General features: G+C 23.1%; 2 protein-coding genes across 8 annotated transcripts in view; one reads left to right on the top strand and one right to left on the bottom strand.

The window, feature by feature from the left end:
* The window catches only part of LOC129618711 (GATA zinc finger domain-containing protein 14), a 130,867-nt gene that overhangs the window by 7,730 nt on the left and 103,819 nt on the right, over positions 1-19,318 (bottom strand). The window lies entirely within an intron of this gene.
* LOC129618712 (ninjurin-2) lies at positions 172-18,298 on the top strand. 6 transcript variants are annotated; one of them, XM_055533655.1, is made up of 5 exons: positions 3,528-3,992; positions 4,065-4,174; positions 11,048-11,224; positions 17,704-17,872; positions 18,132-18,286. In XM_055533655.1, exons 2-5 carry the CDS (start codon positions 4,124-4,126, stop codon positions 18,164-18,166), a joined length of 432 nt encoding a protein of 143 aa, XP_055389630.1. In that variant the 5' UTR covers positions 3,528-3,992; positions 4,065-4,123; the 3' UTR covers positions 18,167-18,286. The 6 variants fall into 6 exon arrangements, with proteins under 6 accessions (XP_055389631.1, XP_055389630.1, XP_055389629.1 ...); XM_055533656.1 differs by lacking the exons at positions 3,528-3,992; positions 4,065-4,174 and adding an exon at positions 172-340 and having other exon boundaries at positions 18,132-18,298; XM_055533654.1 differs by having other exon boundaries at positions 3,530-4,174; positions 18,132-18,284.

Raw genomic sequence — 19,318 nt, 5'->3', positions numbered from 1 at the left:
CTAGTCAATTAGTAGCCAAAAATTGTTAATTATTGATTTAAGTTTTAAAAGGGTTAATGACAATTGGCAAGTTTTAAATGAGTGACTAATTATTGTTGAAATGAACTGGAAAATGATTTTAAAGAATAATTCAATCAGTTTGAATTTGATACTTAATCGAAAAGTTGCGATTGTATAAACGAATTTTGTGATCGGATGTAAAATCTTCTTGAATATTGGATGTTCTTTAAGAATACTCAAATTATTTATTCTAATAAGAATAAAAGTTTTTGATATTAACGAATAGTGTAATTAGTAAAATAATAAAAGTATTTAAAATATGGCAGAAAATACGAGTGAGGTCAGTATAGTTAGTAGTTGATAATTAGTAGTTAGTATAGTGGAACAGTAATTATAAAAAAGAAGTTTTAGTGTTAAATGTTAACTTAATATTCAAGATTTTATTTGAAATTGACTGTGTAGCACTTTGTTTAGTACTATTAATTTAAAATCTTTATGCCAAATGCTCTATTTATATTGAAAGCCTAATGGTTTTTGCATTTAAGTCTTGCATTTTAATGGTTGTTTATTTTTAAATTTGAGTCGGAATTGCAAATTGTATCAATTTAGAAGAAAGGCTAATGAATCAAAAAATGAAAATTTTTTTATTATGTATTGTAAATATGTATAAGTTTGGAGATTGTGACTAAGTTATGGCAATATTGTAAAAAAGAAGTAAATCCAGTTGCCGTTGAGTAAATTAAAAATTTAAAATAATTATATTTAAAAAATATATTTGATATGATATGAAACTAGTCAAGTTCTCCAGATTAAAATTTGTCTGACGTTATGTTAACTTAAAATTAAATACTGACATTATATTCACGTCGTTTAGATAAAACGGGATAGTATGGTTCAAATGATAATATTTTATTTATCAATTCATTGTGCTATTTATTCATATTTCGATGGTTGGAAATTGTAAACGTGAGTAAACATACAGATTCTTAAGAACTAAACAAAATAAAGGGAGAGGCAAAATGTTTGAGCCGAAAATCGATTTTCTTATATTACAAACGCAGCTGCTAATCTGTCATGTATTAATCTTTAGATGAAAATTTATTCAATTTATAGTTTCAAAACCAGTCAACCATGACCTTTCATATTATATCCTTGAAATAAAATTAATTTTTTTAAATTATTCATTGATTATATTGTTTAAATATAAAATTAAAAGAATTGTTCAATTAAAATGTGTACTCGTATATGTATCATATATTAAATTTGTAATTATTCCCAAGCTGTACTTTTCATTTGCAATGGGCATTAAGTGATTGAAACTCTTGCTAACATCGGGAGTTTTGTTTTACAATACATTTGTTCCAAAGCAGAATACCAGATGTTTCCTGATTTTTTAAGAGAATTTTCTTAATTCGTATAAAATTATCTAATATAATAATACAACAAAACCTATAAAATGTATACATTAGATATACATGTATGTACGTATTTAAAAATTTTTATTATTTTCATACTAAGCTCCTTTTAATGTATTAAAACAGACAAGTTATTATAAAAAAGTTGAGGAATTTTCCTTTCTATAAATGTTTCAATTGATTGTGCTAGAGGCGAACGGCAAATGCAGGACATTTTAATGTAAACAAATGTAATTATTCATGTAATTGATATAAAAATTTGTTTTAATTAAAATATTTATACATTTAAAGCACATATTATGAATGGTGAGTCTTACACGTCTATACTTTAATTTTTCACTCTCCAGTTAAGATTAAAAGTGTTAAGTACAATTGATAAAATTGCACTGTTAATGTCAATTTCTAAATCTTAACATTTTTATTGCATATTCAATAATCAAATATAAACAACTTTATCTCTATATACGGTTTAAACAGTAATTAAATAGGTGTAAGTGTTATCTAGATTTTTCGATAAAAAAGATCTGATTATAATCTGGTCACTCTATTGTAAGTTTGTGCAATTTGATATTAGTGCTTTGTTTTCAAGAAAATAAAATTTTTTCTTCAGTTTTTAGTTAATGTAAATAGAAAAGTAAAACAAAAGCTGTAAGTATTGCAATCTTTCTTTCTCTTTCTATCCTTTTTAAATTCTCAAACTTTTAGCTGATTTAGTAATAATTCAATTTAGTTGAACTAGGAAATCCATTTTTTTTTTTAAATATCTTCATGATATCGAAAACAAAAAGCATAAACAGCGTTCCCACTTGGATACAATTGTATCCATTTGGATACATTTTTGCTTTAAATTTGAGTTTGGATACAAAGATACTCAAATCTGCTAAAATGCCGAAATTGGCTACATTTTAAAATTTTGCTGAAATATGGATACATTTTTTTTCAACCACTAAATATAGTGGTTAGTGATATACAAAACAGTTAAAATGCTGCTAATATTAAATCGCGAAGTTGCTTTATCTTCCATAAATGTTATTTGCTGGCTTTTCCAGAACGTACAAGAAATATTTTAGTGTAAGCTAGGTGTAATAGAAAATGCATTGGATGTACATGTTTTTTAAAATTTGTCCGTTTTCATGGTGAATCATCTTTACCGCATAGTTTAACAACTGCAGAACTTATACATATGTATTTTCTGACTTTATTTAAAATGTAATGGAACTTGCATGTGATTTCTTAAAGAATTTACTGTAAGTAACAAAACTCATATTGTGGAATAAAGCAAATTATTAATTATGGGTTAATTTGTACAAAATACGACGACTTATTATAATAATGCTATTTTAAGAGGTTGGATACATTTTGGATACACTTTTTTCTCGAAATTGGATACATTTTGTTTTTACCGAGTGGGAACACTGAGCATAAAGCATGAAAAAAAATTAAAGAACGATAAAGTTGACCATCTCAACTGTAAGATATACCTGTATGGACGTATGGACGAATTGAATGATTAGTAGGAAACAAAAACTGCTAATTCGTGTGCATATTGGAGTGTTTTGCGCTTCAAATACTTTCAGTGAATTATAAAATTACTTGCAATTCTTTCGGAGATATTAATTCGTATTCGAAATTGTGTGATAGTTATTTGTACTAGTGAGCAGAATATAAATTATTATCAGGCTATGTTTGAATTTTCAATAACTCTATCGCAGAATATATTTAGAAAATTTTACATACTTTTAACCATTTAAAAAGCTGGTAATCTAATTCTGGATGTTTAAAAACACTGCTTTTCTAAAAATACGGATCTATTAATTCTTCTGGCGGCAGTTCTTTACTATTATGGCAGTGTATTAGAAAAAATTTTTTAGAATTATAAACAGAGTGGTAAACCGGTTACACTCCACAAATTCGTGAGGAATATAAAAACATAAAAACAATGTCTTCCATGTTGCTATAGTTTGTTGCCATTAACTTTTGTTTTCATTTATAATAAAATAATTATTTTTATTTATTTTTTTATACTTTGTATATTGCAGTTACACTTTTATTTTGTAGTAGCAATGAAGTATAACTAGTTCGGATATGCTCAAGTATATAACGTTTCATTATTTTTAGTATAAATTTTATTAATACAGGTTAAAAAATTTGTTTTGTACTTATTAAAAGAAACGTACAAAAGAAGAAGAAGAAAAAAAACAAAATAATAATAATAAATTAATTTCCGTTTAATCATATTTTTCGTTATATTCGCATTGAGTAACTGTACAGTTAAAAAAACGCTTGCTACTACAATGTCTGAACTACAAAACTACAAATTTAGTAAACAATTCAAAGTGTACTACATACGAGTACTATAAGCATATTTATGTATTTTGAAAAAATTTCATAAAGCTTTTATTTTAGTTTGTTTTGAGTTGTTTGGTCGATTACTTCATTTGTATTATACTAAAATTTAATGAATAACTAAAATAGCAACCGTTGCTAAGATTTTTATGTAATTTTTTTTTGGTCATTATAATTTTAATTGGAATAAAGACTAGAACTGTAATGGAATTTTATAAATAACAATAAAAAGTATAATTTTTTTTTTCAAATATTACTAATGATTTTAATGAAATTCTAAAATTTAAAAAAAAATAATTGAAGACAAAGAATTATATTGTACATAAACGGTAACCTATATTTTTAAAGAGTTATTTGGAACAATGGCAGCCGTTTTAAATGGAATTAATCAAATAGCTGGGAGTCAGACTGAGGTATATACAAAATGTATTTTTTTGCTCTTTTGATTTTTAATCAATTGTTTAATTTATTTACTATAGCAAAATAATTAAAAACATTTAAGAAAAAATATAATAATACAAATAAAATTAGAATGAATGAAGCTATGCTTAAAAATTTAGATGAAAATTTAAAAATTTTAGCTAAACACTCCTCTAACAAACAGTGAAAAACTGTGTACATTTTTTCTAAGTGGATTCCGCTTAATTAAAATTTAATTAAAATTAATTAAATGTGTACTCGTATATAGGCTGAAAATGCTTATGATATTTTATATATCTTTAATAATACAGTATAATATTTAATTTAAAAACATGAGAACCGAAGCATATTGTCATGAATTTTGGTTGAATGATTACAATACTAATATTTTGTTGAAGAAAACTTTTGTATAGCTTTAATGCAGTGGTGTAATAGTAACGAAATATTTTTTGGTACGTCAAAAATGCACAAGAAAATATTCAAATTCATGTTGATATGAAAAACTTTTAAAGCGAGAATAATTTTTGTAATCATGTTAAATTTTTTGGTATTTAATTTTTCCATTTCTGTAAGTCATTATTGTGGGGTTTGTTAATAAAAAATATTTATCGTATTTAAAATAAGATCTGTAGTATTTTAATATACATTCACAATAATAGTTACAATATGGCTATAATAGGTAGCCATAATAAAATAATGAGATTTGTTTTAAAAGATTTTATAACTAACTATACCCATTTGGATTTTCTTTACACAATTTGCATGATGAAGTATAATAAATATGTTTGCTTTCGTTCACTAACCTTTTATTCAAATTCATACATGTACAAAGGGGTTATTAAACTTCTGTAACAATTAAAATAGTAAAAGAAAAAAAAAAGGTTTTTGATGGTGATAATTTATAGCTTCATTAATATAAAACCCACTTCATCTAAAATTTTTATGTTTCTTATGTGATTACTGAAGTATTAATTACAATTATATTATTTTAAATTACAAATATTTTATTATTAAATGGAGTACCACAAAATATGAGAGTGCCAATAGTTTTAATTAAAATTTTAAATCATACAATGCAATTTTTAACTGAAAGAAGATTTAATTTATGTCTTGTCTCAACCAGCTTTATAAATGAAATGCGAGTAATATATGTATTGTAAGTTGTTTTGTGAATTATGCTTTATGTATGTATGTGAATATGCCAGTATAGTGGTTTATATCACAAAACATATCAATTTTAATATTAAAACTTCCTCACTGCTCTTAAATTTGCGATTGAGTTGAAATTTAAAATTTTCAATAATAAAGACTTTTGCAACACATTAAATGTGTGATTAAGTTGCTTTCAAATATTGGAGAAGGAAATATTAGTGACTTAATCAAAACATGTTATACGTTATTTGCAAATAATTAACTCATAATTTTTGCAGAGATGTTTTTTGATTTTTTTGTGGGCTGGAATTATTACACATTTGAATTGAAACGAAGTTGTATTTTTCTAATTTGAGTAATAATGCTATAAGCGTACCAAACAATTCATTTCTTGACTTATACATATAACATACATACATATATAAAGAAGTATATTCTTATATATGAAGAATAAATCGTACACGAAGAATAAAAAGTTAAAAAAAAAAAATTATCAATATTTTTTAAATATTTAAAAGGACACGAATACTTTTTAAATTTTTTATGTAAGCAAGAATCCTGCGCCTACAAGTCTTAAGTATATTAAAAAGACCACCATTAAGTGGAACGTAATTATTTTTTTTAAATACTTATGAATGTATTATATGTGCATGTAAATGTATAATTGTATTTTAAAATTACTATGCTCATCATCTAATTTTTATGACCTTGACAATATTTTAATTGTGAAATTTTTGCACGTGTTTTAAAATATTTTATATATACTTTTGTAATATTGGTTTGGTATTAACTATTTTAAAATTGCTCTTATTTCTCATTTTATTGTTCTATCATTTCTTGATACCCATACTTTAGCCTTTATATTTTCGAGCCTATTAAATGGGGTTAATATGAATTATGGGCATAATTTATGTTACTTAAAAAATTTTGAATTACGTATTGAAGGCTTCAATATTATATTGAAGTTACATTTCAAATTTGCAGAAATTTACAATAATTAAATTTTATACATTGAATTTCAACCAAATGTGCAAATTAATCACAATTTATATTATATTATCTACAATCTATACTATACACATTATTATGAAAAATCAAATATATAAAAATTTAAACATTTTATTGTCTGTGTTGGCATGAGTACAAGATGAAACTATTTTTAGTCAATATCATGACAATACGACATGACTAAGAGAAACATGTGAGATGAAACATGTGGTGATTAATTGTTAAATTCTCAATATGTGAGAATAATATTATAGCATCGCTACGCTTTTTGGATTAAAATGAAGATTTAATTGAGAATTCAAAACTTAATTGCTCTATATAGTTTAAGTGTTTATGAATGTATTGATTTTCTTTATACTCTTCAGCCCTAATATCTCAGATCGCATGTAGTAAATTTTTTAAAATTTGTTTTGTAAGAGATTCGCTATTTTAAATATATATGCTATAACTAATTAAACATACAGTATAGATAAAGAATAAGATATCGTATTTTTTTTTAAATAATAAAGTACATCCAAAATTAATTCTACCAAACATAAATTTTAAGTTTATTCACCTAATATCAAAACTGTTTTAATTTTTACGGCAGTATATTTACATGGATAAGGGTAGAGATCTCATAATATAAGATTACTATCATAATTCATTTTTCTATTTTATAATTTTACTCATACTACAGACATTCAACTGTTTACCGAAAATTTATGTGCCTTATAGTTAAATATTAACTATGTTTAATAGAAATTTCATATCCTTAAGCTTAAATGTAGTTTTATCTTAAATTATTTTCAAACTTATTAAATTTTTTTTCAAATGTTATAAGCATAAATGTATGTATTTAATGTAAGTGTTACAATATTTTGTGTATAAGAAACACACACATGCTTGCTTATGAGTATACCATGAATTTTTTTTTTCTATTAGCTTTCTTCTTAACCCTCAGAGGGAAGTCAATATTTTTTAAAAGATTTGGTTTTTTTCTTATTTTGTTTGGTTTTCTGTTGTAAAACACCAGGAAAACAAAATTTTCCGTATTTAATTCAATAAGATTAAGGTAAAAAAGGTATAACCTGACTTTTTCTTTTTCGTTTTCTTTTTTGTTGAGGTTATATCAAAAGGAATTGAAATGGAAAATGGAAAAGGAAAAAAAAATAACAAATTGTATTTAATCTTTAACTAAAATAAGTAGTGTATAAGAAAAGTGGAAATATGTATCATGTTTGAATGTATAAGGATATAAAATTATTATTCATCGGTTATTAACATAACGTACAGCATGAGTTGGTAAAAATTTACATATTTCGTATATATATATATATCTACATTCCGTATAGAAATTATTATTGTTAATATATAATAATTTATAATATGTATACAAAAATCGTTATACATGTATCATGTATATCTATACATACTTCTACGTTAATTTAATTTAAAAGCTAAGAAAGTTCGGGAAAATGTAAATCATTTGAAGCAGAAGGAATAAGTATCATATAAGAAAAACTAAAGGATAATAGTAATTTTTCGAAAAATATTATGTAAATAATATGAATATTCATATAAACTCATGTATGTAATGTGTATATATTGAAATATGTACGTTATACTATTTTTATGTACTACTTACATATATATGTGTGTACTGCACATAGTTTTAATATTCAAATATGAATAAAAGGAGGATTATAATAATTTTATTACAAGTATAGTGCTGGAACGATAATTTTAAATGATGATGTTATAGACATATGAAAAATGTTTTAAAAATTAATGAAAAGTAATTAGCGGTGTTAATGAATATAACCGCTAAAAAAATAATTATATTAATGAGATTTCAACAATTTTATGCATAAAATATTTAAAGTTAAACCTCTTCCTGTTTTTTTTTTTTTTGCTACATTTATAATAAAACAATTAAAAAGCCTTTTAAAAATGCAATATGTTAAATAAGTAGAATGTTATGGTTTAAGTTCTTAATTTTTAATTAAAAAAAAATTATTTAAATATATGAGTACGAATTATATAAGTATGTAGATGAACATGAGAGGAGATGAAAAAGTTAAATTGAATTTTAATAAAATTTTAATTTTTCTATTTGTGTTTTCAGAATTCTTTAATATAAGGAAATTATACAATTATATGCAATCTTTTGCTCAAATTTAAAAATTTACGAAAATTGAAAATGAGCTATGGGTTTGAGATTTTTTGTTTTAGTTCATATAAAGTCATAGTGAGTAGTTATATAATATTTTAAAATTCGTTATAGTATTTAGTAGCGACAAGCATGCAATTGTATATTATTAGGCGGCAGGTATTTCTGGCACTTTTCCAAAAAAATAAAAAAAATAATTACTTAGTTTTCCTCTGTCTTCTACACAGTTGAAGATACAACTAGAAAGATGAAATTATATATGTAGATAGCTTTATTAGAAACTTTTTTCCGTATAAAAAAATTTTCTATCTCTCCGCCTCTAAGAGATATAGCCGTTTAAAACCGTAATAGTGCCATCTTTTGACTATTTTTTGCAAAGAAACCACAAATATTTTTTAAATTCTGTAAGTGCAGAAAAGTAGCGGCTGACTTCTTCTACCACGGAATACCATATTTTAACTTTAAAAAAACAAAATGGCCGTTGTCTAAAATCCGTTTTTTACAAATTTTTTATATCGCTTTTCTTCTAGACCTGAGCTTGTGGGAGTGTGAAATTTTAATAGCTTTAAGACACTTATTTTTCTCCACCTCCATTCTCTCTTATTATAAGTTATCGCCTATAGAAATTTGTAAAATTTTCGAAATTGTAAACTTTTCCAAATTTCTATAAATGTAGAATGCTAACGGTAACTGCCATGCCATTAAAAAATATAATTATATTTCTTAACTCACACAAATAAATTTGAGTATTATGTTAAAGTTTCTTTAAATTTTGTTTTGTTTTATTTTGAAGATTGCATTCAGTGATCATCCTAAATGTGTACAATCTTTGCAGTATATTTACATATGGATGAAAGTCATTTTAATTGTTTTTAAGAAAACTGTTTTCACTTATTGAAGGGAAATGTGGTGAGTTGCAAAGCATTGGTTTGACCCAACTTTATTCTTTTAAATCTTCTATTCTGATTTTTTTTGCTATATTTTGCTATATTTGCTATATTTAGACATTTTTAAATATTTAAAGTAGCAAATTATTTATTGTCCATAATGTAACAATGATTTAAATTGATAAAATTCCTAAATTTTACGTGAATTTAAGCAGAAAACTAATATTTGGTGAAAAATTAATATTGAATATATACATAATTATTAAATTAATTATGTATATATTTGTACATGTTTTGAAAGTTTAACAACCTCTGTTAACTTAAATTATATTATTTCCTCTTGCAGAAGAATCAAAGTAATATAAATGATTGATAATAGTATAAAACATTAATCTAAAAAAAGATAAGATACATAAATTTAATGAGTAAAATATTATGTACATATACATATTTATTATGTATTAAATAGTATACAACGGTATAAAGAAAGTTGATTTATAGTGGTAGCAAATATTGTTTTGAATATAAGATGTATGTAACATGGTTTTAAGACACAATCTTTTTCCTTATTGTTTTTTATTGTTGACGGGTTTAATGATTTAATTTAAATCAAATTTTAGAAAGGAATGACCACAGTGTTCATTATGAAATGTGATAAATGGCTGCGTTAATACTGTATTAGAACACAATTGAGCTATTCTAACCCATTGGTATTGTATGAATAAAATTTTGTATCTGACATTGAAGTATACTCACTGCAGCATCACATCCAGCTGAAATATACAATGATACTATATTACTGTGTACTATTGATGTTAGAGTTTAATGCATATTTATAGAACTTTTTGCAACCTTTTAAAAAATTGTTTTCTGCTTTGTTTTCTATTTTGATTTCAATCTAATATAAATCACAGTACAGAAGAGTATATTGTTATAGAAACGAACAATAAAATTGCAATGTTTGATCGATTTCTTCTATTCTATAAAAATTTAAATTCAAATCCTCGATGAAACATTTTTCGAAAATAATTTCTTATTACCAAATAACTTTTGTGTTAAATATCAGTAAATTTGTTCGTTGATATTAATTTATTGTTTAGAAAATCCACTTTTGATAAAAAAAAAAACAAGAAATAATCAATGATAACATCATTGATAATAGTTATCAATATTTTTGTTTCCATTTCTAAAATTTTTTAAATTTTATTTATTTAAATAATTGTAAAATAGTTGACTATCGAACGTGCTTAGAATTGGAATTAAAATAATTGTATAACGAAAAAACAAAAAAATCAAAATGTTGGATTGTTGTGGAAAAAAAGCTAAAGATGTTGTTGACGACGGTAACAACAACAATAATACCGAGAATGGTGTTGGTACGGGTGAGCAAAATAATGAAGGGGTTAGTGTCATGAAAATATATATAAATTTATAAATCAAAGTTGAATATTATTAAAGAAAATTTATAGCTTTTAAGAAGCGTTTCGTTTTATTATTAGAAGATAATCGGGAAATAAAGAAAAATTATAATAAAAATATTTGAATATTTTTGTATAAAAAATTTAAAAAAGTGCTAAAATGTTTTTATTATTACTGGTGAATCAAATACTTAATAAATTTATTCTGAAAATTATTAAAATTATTTAATATATTATTATAAATTTTAGATGAAGGCAATAGATGCTAATAGATATGCGACAAAGAAGACAATCGCTCAAGGAATGCTTGATATTGCCTTATTAACAGCGAATGCTTCACAATTAAAATATATTTTACAAGTTGGTGAACGTCATGATTTTTATAAACTAATGTTGGGTTTAATAAGTACTTCAATTATTTTACAAGTAAGTTAATCATTCGTACATACATTAGTATAGCATATAATTTTAATATGCGTTAGTAAATACTTAATTTGTAAAGTGAGGCTGTCTTATAAATGAAATCGAAAGCGGATTATATAGATTAATAATTAAATGTAGAAATTTTAGAGTTTGGAGATGCAAATTAAATATTTATTTTTATTCAAGTAGTTTTTACATATACATGTATCTCGATTTTATTAAAAGTGAATTTTCATGAATTTTTAATTTAATTGCGGTTTTATATTAAAATTCAAAATAATTCATTGTAATGCGAAACGAATATCAAAAATTAGATAAAAATAAGGAGTTCCGAATTTTGTTAATGAAAACTTTATTAGGAATCGTTAAAAATTCCGTGAATAAATATAAATTTGAAAAAATTAAAATAAATTTGAATTTCATACACTTAAAGTTAAAATAATTTTATATTAATAAAAGGTGATAGCAAACATTCTAAACAATAAGCATGAAATTATAAAATAAACTGTGGTTTTGATGATTCGGTTTCAGTTTTGGTTTAATTTTTGAAAAATTTCTAAAAATGATTTTAAAATTTTAAACATTCTGGATTATTTGAAATTAAACTAATTGTGACCCAAGCAGTTTTGATTAGAAATTGTTAATTCAATTTCCTTTAATTTATTGATATTGCAATAAAATCAATGACAATTTTTAATTTTTACCATATGGCATTTAATATATTAAAGGTAACATTTATTATATAGATAAACCTTATAAATTTGAAAATTTAATTAGAATAGGATTGCTGTATATATGATTTTTAGAGTTTAATTTGAAGAATTATAATTTTTTTGTCATAATTCTCTCATAATTCATAATTCAAAAAAAGGGAAATTTAATGTTCTTCAGCTAATATTAATGACTTTGTCAATAATCTTAAATATTCGTAGAGATTTAATGCCCGATAACCGTGTTATTTTGATTTTGTTAGAAAACCAAAGTGCTGAATTACTCATTATAAAACAATTACCTATTTAAATTATTAATCTAAAAATTAATTTAATAATTCCATTCGATTTATTTTACTTTTCTTTCACTCGTTTATTGCAAAACCTTTTACGTATATGAAAATGAGAAGCTTATGAGCTTCTTTTGTTTACCCTTCATTTACATTATGATTTACACAATGACAAACTTTCTTAAGTACTTCATCAGTAATTATTAAAATAATTGAATAAAATTTATTTAAGTTTTACAAAGAGATCTTAAGTGTTCATTATTGTAATTTATTATTTTTTTTTTTCATATCTAATCTTTATAAATCAATTGCATTTGTTTTTATTTTTTATTTAATTTAATAACAAAAAGTTCAATATTTGCTCCTTTATAGAAAGAGAAATTTTTTATAATAATGAAATTATTTATCAGCAATATTATTTGATAAAATGCAAGAATACAAAACCTTTTTTTTATTTATAAGTTCTTTTGTTTATTTTGAAAACGTTTATTACGTTTATGTTAATACTGAAAATTTTTAAGTTTAAGTTTATTTCAAAAAAAAATTTGAATATTGGCTTTGAATTTTGCAATAAATAAGCTCCCAAAAATCTTGGTCTACATTCTTATCTTGTGTGATTTTTTGATTAAATTCAGTATTTAACTTGATTTTAAAAATTATTCACCCTCTTCTGTATTGCATTATTTGTGAAATGAAAGTATCTATAGAATTCTATGTTATTTTTTGAATGTGTGTGACACAATGATTTTTTATTTTCGTAGTATTTGCAAAAGAATTTTTAAGAAAATTGAATCAAGTCAATGATTCTTAAAGAAGCACTTTTCTCTTAAACAAGTGAAGATACTGCTTGTAATTACAGTATAATTTTTTTTAGCAATATTTGTGTTATTTTTTTCATATACCAAAGTAGATTAATTTGTTGCATACATTTAGGATGAGCAAAGAAAAAATAAATTGAAAGAAGCGTGACCATTATTATTACGTTGGGGTTGAATTAGACGGTTAATTAAGCTAAATAATTAAGTAAATTTTTTTCATGACAGCTCATTTACCATTAACTTTTCGCTTTTACAAAAATTTTAGAAAGCTTGCAGCTTCGGAAATATTATGCGCGAGCAATTCAAATTTTACGAAATTCAGCGGCGATAACTTCGAAGGGGGTAGAGGTGGAAATTTTTCTTTTAAAAAAATAAATTATTAATAACGCCCATTTTGTCTTTTTAATGTTCAATTGAGCTGTGCCGTGAAAGAAAAACATGTGGGTACCTTTCTGAGTTTTTTAAAAATGTTTAGGGTTTCGTTACAATAACTAGTAATAAAACGGCACTTTTAGGACTATGAGGGGCTATAACTTTGAGAGAAGTGGACAAAAGTAAAAAGTTTCTTTTACAGAAATATGTTTTTACTAAAGATCTATGTGTTTATAAAAATTTCAGCTCAAAGAGTGTAGAAATTTTGTAAAGTAATAAACGGACAACCGGACAGATAGAGTTAAACTAATGAAGGTTTTTCCAAATTTTTTTGTTTGAAAAGTTCTAAAAAGTCCTCTTAATCAATATTTGATAAATTTTACTATGAATCCTCTTTTTAAAATCTGGAACTGCAGTTTAATTAAATGAAATTTTTACGACAATCATATTAAAAATTTTTAAAGCTTCTTACATTCTAATCAAAACATTTAATAAGTTCATAAAATTGAAATTAAAAATAAATTTAATATTTCTTACACTTATTTTTTCTATATTTAAATTAAAATATAGTTGACGTCGTTTTCATTATAGTTTAAATTACATTTTACCTGGAACCTACGTACATATGTTAGATTGTTGAACTATAACTTTTTTCTTATTTTAAAAAACACTAAAAATAAATTTCTAAAAATTTTCTAAAATTTCTTTTCTTTTCATAAAAGTCAAATAATTAGAATTTTTAAAGAATAAATTTAGAATTCTTGAAAAATGAAACATGAAATCAAATAAAACAACACATTTAGTAGATTGTGGGCGTACGTAAATATACTATAAATGAATGTATGTGTACTTGTAAATATAGTTGTATTAATTTTGTTGTGATGTATATATAACGACCTTGTCATATATTATGTTAGATAAGAAAATATGTTAAAGAAATTAAGATAAGTAGAGGTGTGTATGCTCACTTATATTGGCAAAATATTTTCACATATTGTTAAACATTTAGATAAAGATGATAAGTAAGACAAGGGTAGTAAGATAAATCTTGAACGACTTGTTAATGTATAGCATAAATTAAATGTAGTAATTTAGTTATAAATTTGAAGAAATTTTTAGCTTATTATATTTGATTAAAATTTAATTAGCTGTTTGCAATTTTTAAATCTAGATCACTGACATTCTATTATTCTGCATGTGAAAACAATTGCAATTCGCGACTAAAATATTAAATGGGAAATTGCCAGCCTTTTTCTATAGCTAACATTCTAAAATAAAGTAATAAAATATTATAAAATTATAAGGGTATACATTCTACCCGAAACTGCATAATGGAATAATAATGAATTTGTGGTTTTACAACAATAGTAATTTGATTAGTAGGTTCACCTCACAAATATTTAAGTGAAAAAAATTAATTATAGTTGCTTTAGAAAGACTTGCTTATTTTCAATATAGATTCTATATATATAATACAATAAATTAATATTTATGAAGGCATATATTGTATTATAGCGTCTTTTTTTCCCCTATTTTTCAAATAGTTATAAGCTTTCAATTTTCATTATTAAAAACCCTACATTCGCAAAATCTACATTCGCATAAATTTAAGAAGAAAATGGGTTGAATACATATATACACAAAAATGTAAAAATGATTTGATTTTAATTAAGGTGCACTCAACCGTTTTTCATACTATGTAGATTAAAATAATTAATTATTTACTTAATAAATAAGAAACTGTATTAATTATAAAAAATATACTGACTTTTGTAGTTAAATGTTTAAATTTTATTTATGCAGCATATTTAATGCGTATACAGGAAACTTAAATGAATAATTTTTTAAAATTGCATTTTTTTTTATTTAAATTAATTAAAAATTGTTATACAAAATTGCATTACTCTTTGAATTAATAAACATGAATAAGTCAAAAAATTACCAAGTTTTGAAATTTTATGATTGAAATCATATGGTCAAAAAAAACAAGCCTAATCGTTATTAGAATTTTAAGCATTCTTTTAAGATTATTGGGCTTAAATAGAAGAGTTTACTAGGATTTCATTTATGGGCAGCCTCATTTTATTCATTATTCTTATTTTCTGCCTTTTAATCTTATTTGCAAAACTTGTAGCATAATATTTTGGAAATTAATTTTGAATTTTTATATTTTTGTATTTGTTTTAATGTATATGTATTATATTATTAGGTTTTATCTGGACTTTTAAATTTATCATGTACATTAATGAGAGATTGTCGTTTACATATTGAAAAATATCGTATTTCAGCTGAATTTTGGAATCATGTTAGAACAGCTATGGCATTTTTTACAACTGCTATAAATATTTTTATATCCGCTTTCGATTCATCTAGAAATCCCGATTATTAAAAATTAAAATAAAATTAATTTAAATTAAATATTTTTTTAAATAATGAAATAAATATAATTCTTAAAAATTAAATTATTTTGAATCTCAATTAAAAAAAAATTATTAATAATATTTAATTTTTTTTCTATATTTTTTTATATTTAATGAATTAATAAAGCTTTTAGTCGGAGTTCTATTTGTAATAATTGGGAGTTTAAATATAAATCGAAAAGCGGAACAAGCTGCATCAATTATATTAAATGATGTTATTTTAATATTTGTTTTTGTAATTTCTGTTGTAAATGTAATAATTTCTGGTTTTGGTATTGAACATGCATCTCATCCATTGATTTTAGTTAATAAACCAGATCTTTAAGATTAAGACTATGATTTATAATTTATAAGTTTCTTTTTTCTATTTGTGAAAATAATTATAAATAAATTGGAGTCAATTTAATTTTTTTTTTTACGAAATTATGTACTTTAAAACTAGTAAAATTTATTATAAAAATAATTCAAATTCGATATGAAAAAATTGCTTTATTTTCTATTCAATATGCAATAATGTAAAAAAAAAATTTAATTTGGTATTAAATCATGTAATTTACAAATCAATTAGAGCTTTATTTTATTTAAATATTTGAAGTTGAACAAAAAATTGTTTAAGAATACAAAGAAAAAGTAAAATTTTTTAACTCAATTGGTTAGCTGTAAGGAAATTCTAAAATTAATAAGTTCCAAATTGTATAAAGTTTTATATACTTAGTATGGAAATATTATTGTATTTTGTGACATCAGAAAATGCTAACCATACGAAAATTTTTGAAACATTATGTTAGAAACAACACCAAAAACATATTCTTTAAATGTTTAATGTAATTGTGAGGTATAATTTTATTTAAAATAAAAATCTATAATTAGTATTTAATTGTTTTTTAATGGAAATAAAAGAAATGTAATACTGAATTCATTCTTTTAAAGAATATTGCATACTTTTAGGTTATTGATTGAAGTTTACCATCTAACGTTAATTTAATAAGTAAAATTTAGTTAACAATAAAATTTGTGTGACTGAATTAGTCCAATTGGCAAAAGATGTCTGTTTAACCTTTGCTATATTTCAGACTTATTAGCAGTTAAGTTAGCTGAATTAATTTTTATTATGACTGAACTTTAACTTTTCGGAAAATTCGCAAAATTTTAAATTTTTTTAATTTTTAGTGTTACTGTAAATAAATTTGTATACTGATGTATAATATACTTTAACATGTATGTACCTACATGTTAAGCTCTGTAAACCTACTTTTTAAAAAAATTTAATATAATTTCGAATTCCTCCCTTATGAAAATGAAATTGTTTATTTAATATTGCTGTTTAAAGTTAAATTTTAAATATTTTTTTTGCAGTCAAGCATGTTTACATAATATATATAGCAGTTTATTTGTTAGCGTCCGTTTGCTTGCACATCAAATTATTAAAAATTGTAAAAGACTCCCACATTTCTTAAAAATTTACATTCTATGTAAAAATTTTAGAACTTGAGTCCTTTAATTAATAGTAGGAAAATTCAAAATTTATCTGAATTTATTGGCCGAAAGTTAAACTTAAAAATGATAAAATTAAGTGACTGTCGATGCTCAAAACAAACTTGTTGTTTGAATTGAATAATTTAAATGTCATAAGACTAATCGTGTTAGATTAATTTTTTAATGGCAAAATTATGAAAAATATAGAGTTTTTTAAAAATTTTTTAAGCATTTTTAATAAGTGTTTTTGTAGATGTTAATTGTTAATTTTGGGCACATTGTTGTTAATTTATTTTTATACATATACAATATAAAGATAACTTAAAAATTGTGCAATATTTCTATACATAATTAAAATTTTAATTTTTTTAAAAATTAAATAATTTTAAACTTTAGATTCTTACTGGAATTTTACTTTTGGTTCAAGGCAGTATTAAATTACAAAAACCAGAACAACAAAAAATTGCTGAAATTTTAAATCATATTATAGTGGGCTCAATATTAATAACTTCATTTATTGATGTAATTAAAAATGGTTTTGGTTTGGATCCAGCTGTTCAAGAGGGTAAATAAGAGTAATTATTACAAATGAGAATTTTTATTATATTCATTAAGTATATTTGGTTGTACACATAATTATTTATGGTATTATGAAAAATTGATATTTTGTCTTCTGTATTTATAAATTTTTCTCTCTCTATAATTTATTTATATATATATACATATACATATTTATATATATGTAATTAAAATAATGTCAGTATTTGTTTTTAATAAAAATTTATTGTAAATATTAATATTAAAAATATGCTTTTTTTTTGTAGACTACCCAGGGCAAATAACGACATTAAAAGATTGATTATGTTTTCGGAGAAAATCGGCGGTACTTAGTAGTAGTAGGGGTTTGAAGTTAAATGGAAATTTATTAATACAAGAGTTATTGTATAATATCATAATACTCAAGAAATTTTTATTAAAATTTAATAAATTTTTTAAGAATTTTTTGATAAATAATTTTTTTCTAATTCGATATTAATTGGGAAATTCAAAATAAATAATATTAAATTTTAAAACATAAGAAATATGCGTAAGCACGTAAATGACTGTCAGGATGTTTAATATAGTTGGCTAACATAACTCGTGCAGTTCTTTTTAAATTAATTTCTTCTCTTTATAAATTACATACTTTTAAATTAATTATAAATATTAAAAAGGTTTAGCATAACTTTGGCAAACAACACTAACTGATGCAAATAATAAATGGGGGTATAAATCAAAGTTTTATAAGAAGTTTGAAATATAAAAGAAATTCGCTTCATTTAACGTCAACAATAGCAAAATATGACGTCAAATTTTGTTAGGTACGTTAATGAAGTCTATATTAACTTTGGTACAGAATTTGTAACTAATTAAAGACTTCGACTGGATTATTATGGTATGCCCATTTTCGTGTTTAGCGTAAAATTATACATTTATTTATAGATGAAAATAGATTTATTAGAATTACTGTACTGGTTTGGAGAGCTACTATACATCATTTATTTGAACAAACAATGAAACATACTAATTCGTACATTTAACTCAAGTAGGATTCAAAATTTCCTTACAATTTTTTTACCTTAACTATACTGACACAAGAAATAATTACAATTTGTTCTAATAGGCTTTTAAATTATGAGCAAAAAGTGTTAAATCTCTTAATCAGCTGGAGCTCTATAAATTTTTAACTTATTTTTACTTTTTAATACTTAAATATATTCTTCTTAATATGACTTTCCCCTGTCAACTATTTTTTAATTAAAAATTCATTCGATAATATTCAATACAATGAAGGTTTCATTTGAATAATTACATTCAATTTGTATGTATGTATATAATATTATAAGTCAACCTTAATTATGACTACAAATTGTCTAAGAGTACCAGAAAAAAAAACAACAGAAATAAAAATTTTCATTTATTAAAAAAGATCCAAAATAATACTAAAGGAATTAATTCTGAAGGAGTGAGT

This window comes from Condylostylus longicornis, unplaced genomic scaffold, assembly GCF_029603195.1.
Source record: "Condylostylus longicornis isolate FDR11 unplaced genomic scaffold, ASM2960319v2 ptg000010l, whole genome shotgun sequence".
NCBI classification, from domain to species: Eukaryota; Metazoa; Arthropoda; class Insecta; order Diptera; family Dolichopodidae; genus Condylostylus; species Condylostylus longicornis.
The sequence above is the reverse complement of the archived record's forward strand: the minus strand, read 5'-3'. Positions and strand labels throughout refer to the sequence as shown.

Coding starts and splice junctions, on each gene's coding strand:
- LOC129618712 (XM_055533651.1), top strand. CDS start 10,678: ATGTTGGATTGTTGTGGAAAAAAAGCTAAAGATGTTGTTGACGACGGT. Junction 10,783..11,047: donor GTGAGCAAAATAATGAAGGG/GTTAGTGTCATG, acceptor TATAAATTTTAG/ATGAAGGCAATAGATGCTAA. Junction 17,873..18,131: donor GGATCCAGCTGTTCAAGAGG/GTAAATAAGAGT, acceptor TTTTTTTTGTAG/ACTACCCAGGGCAAATAACG.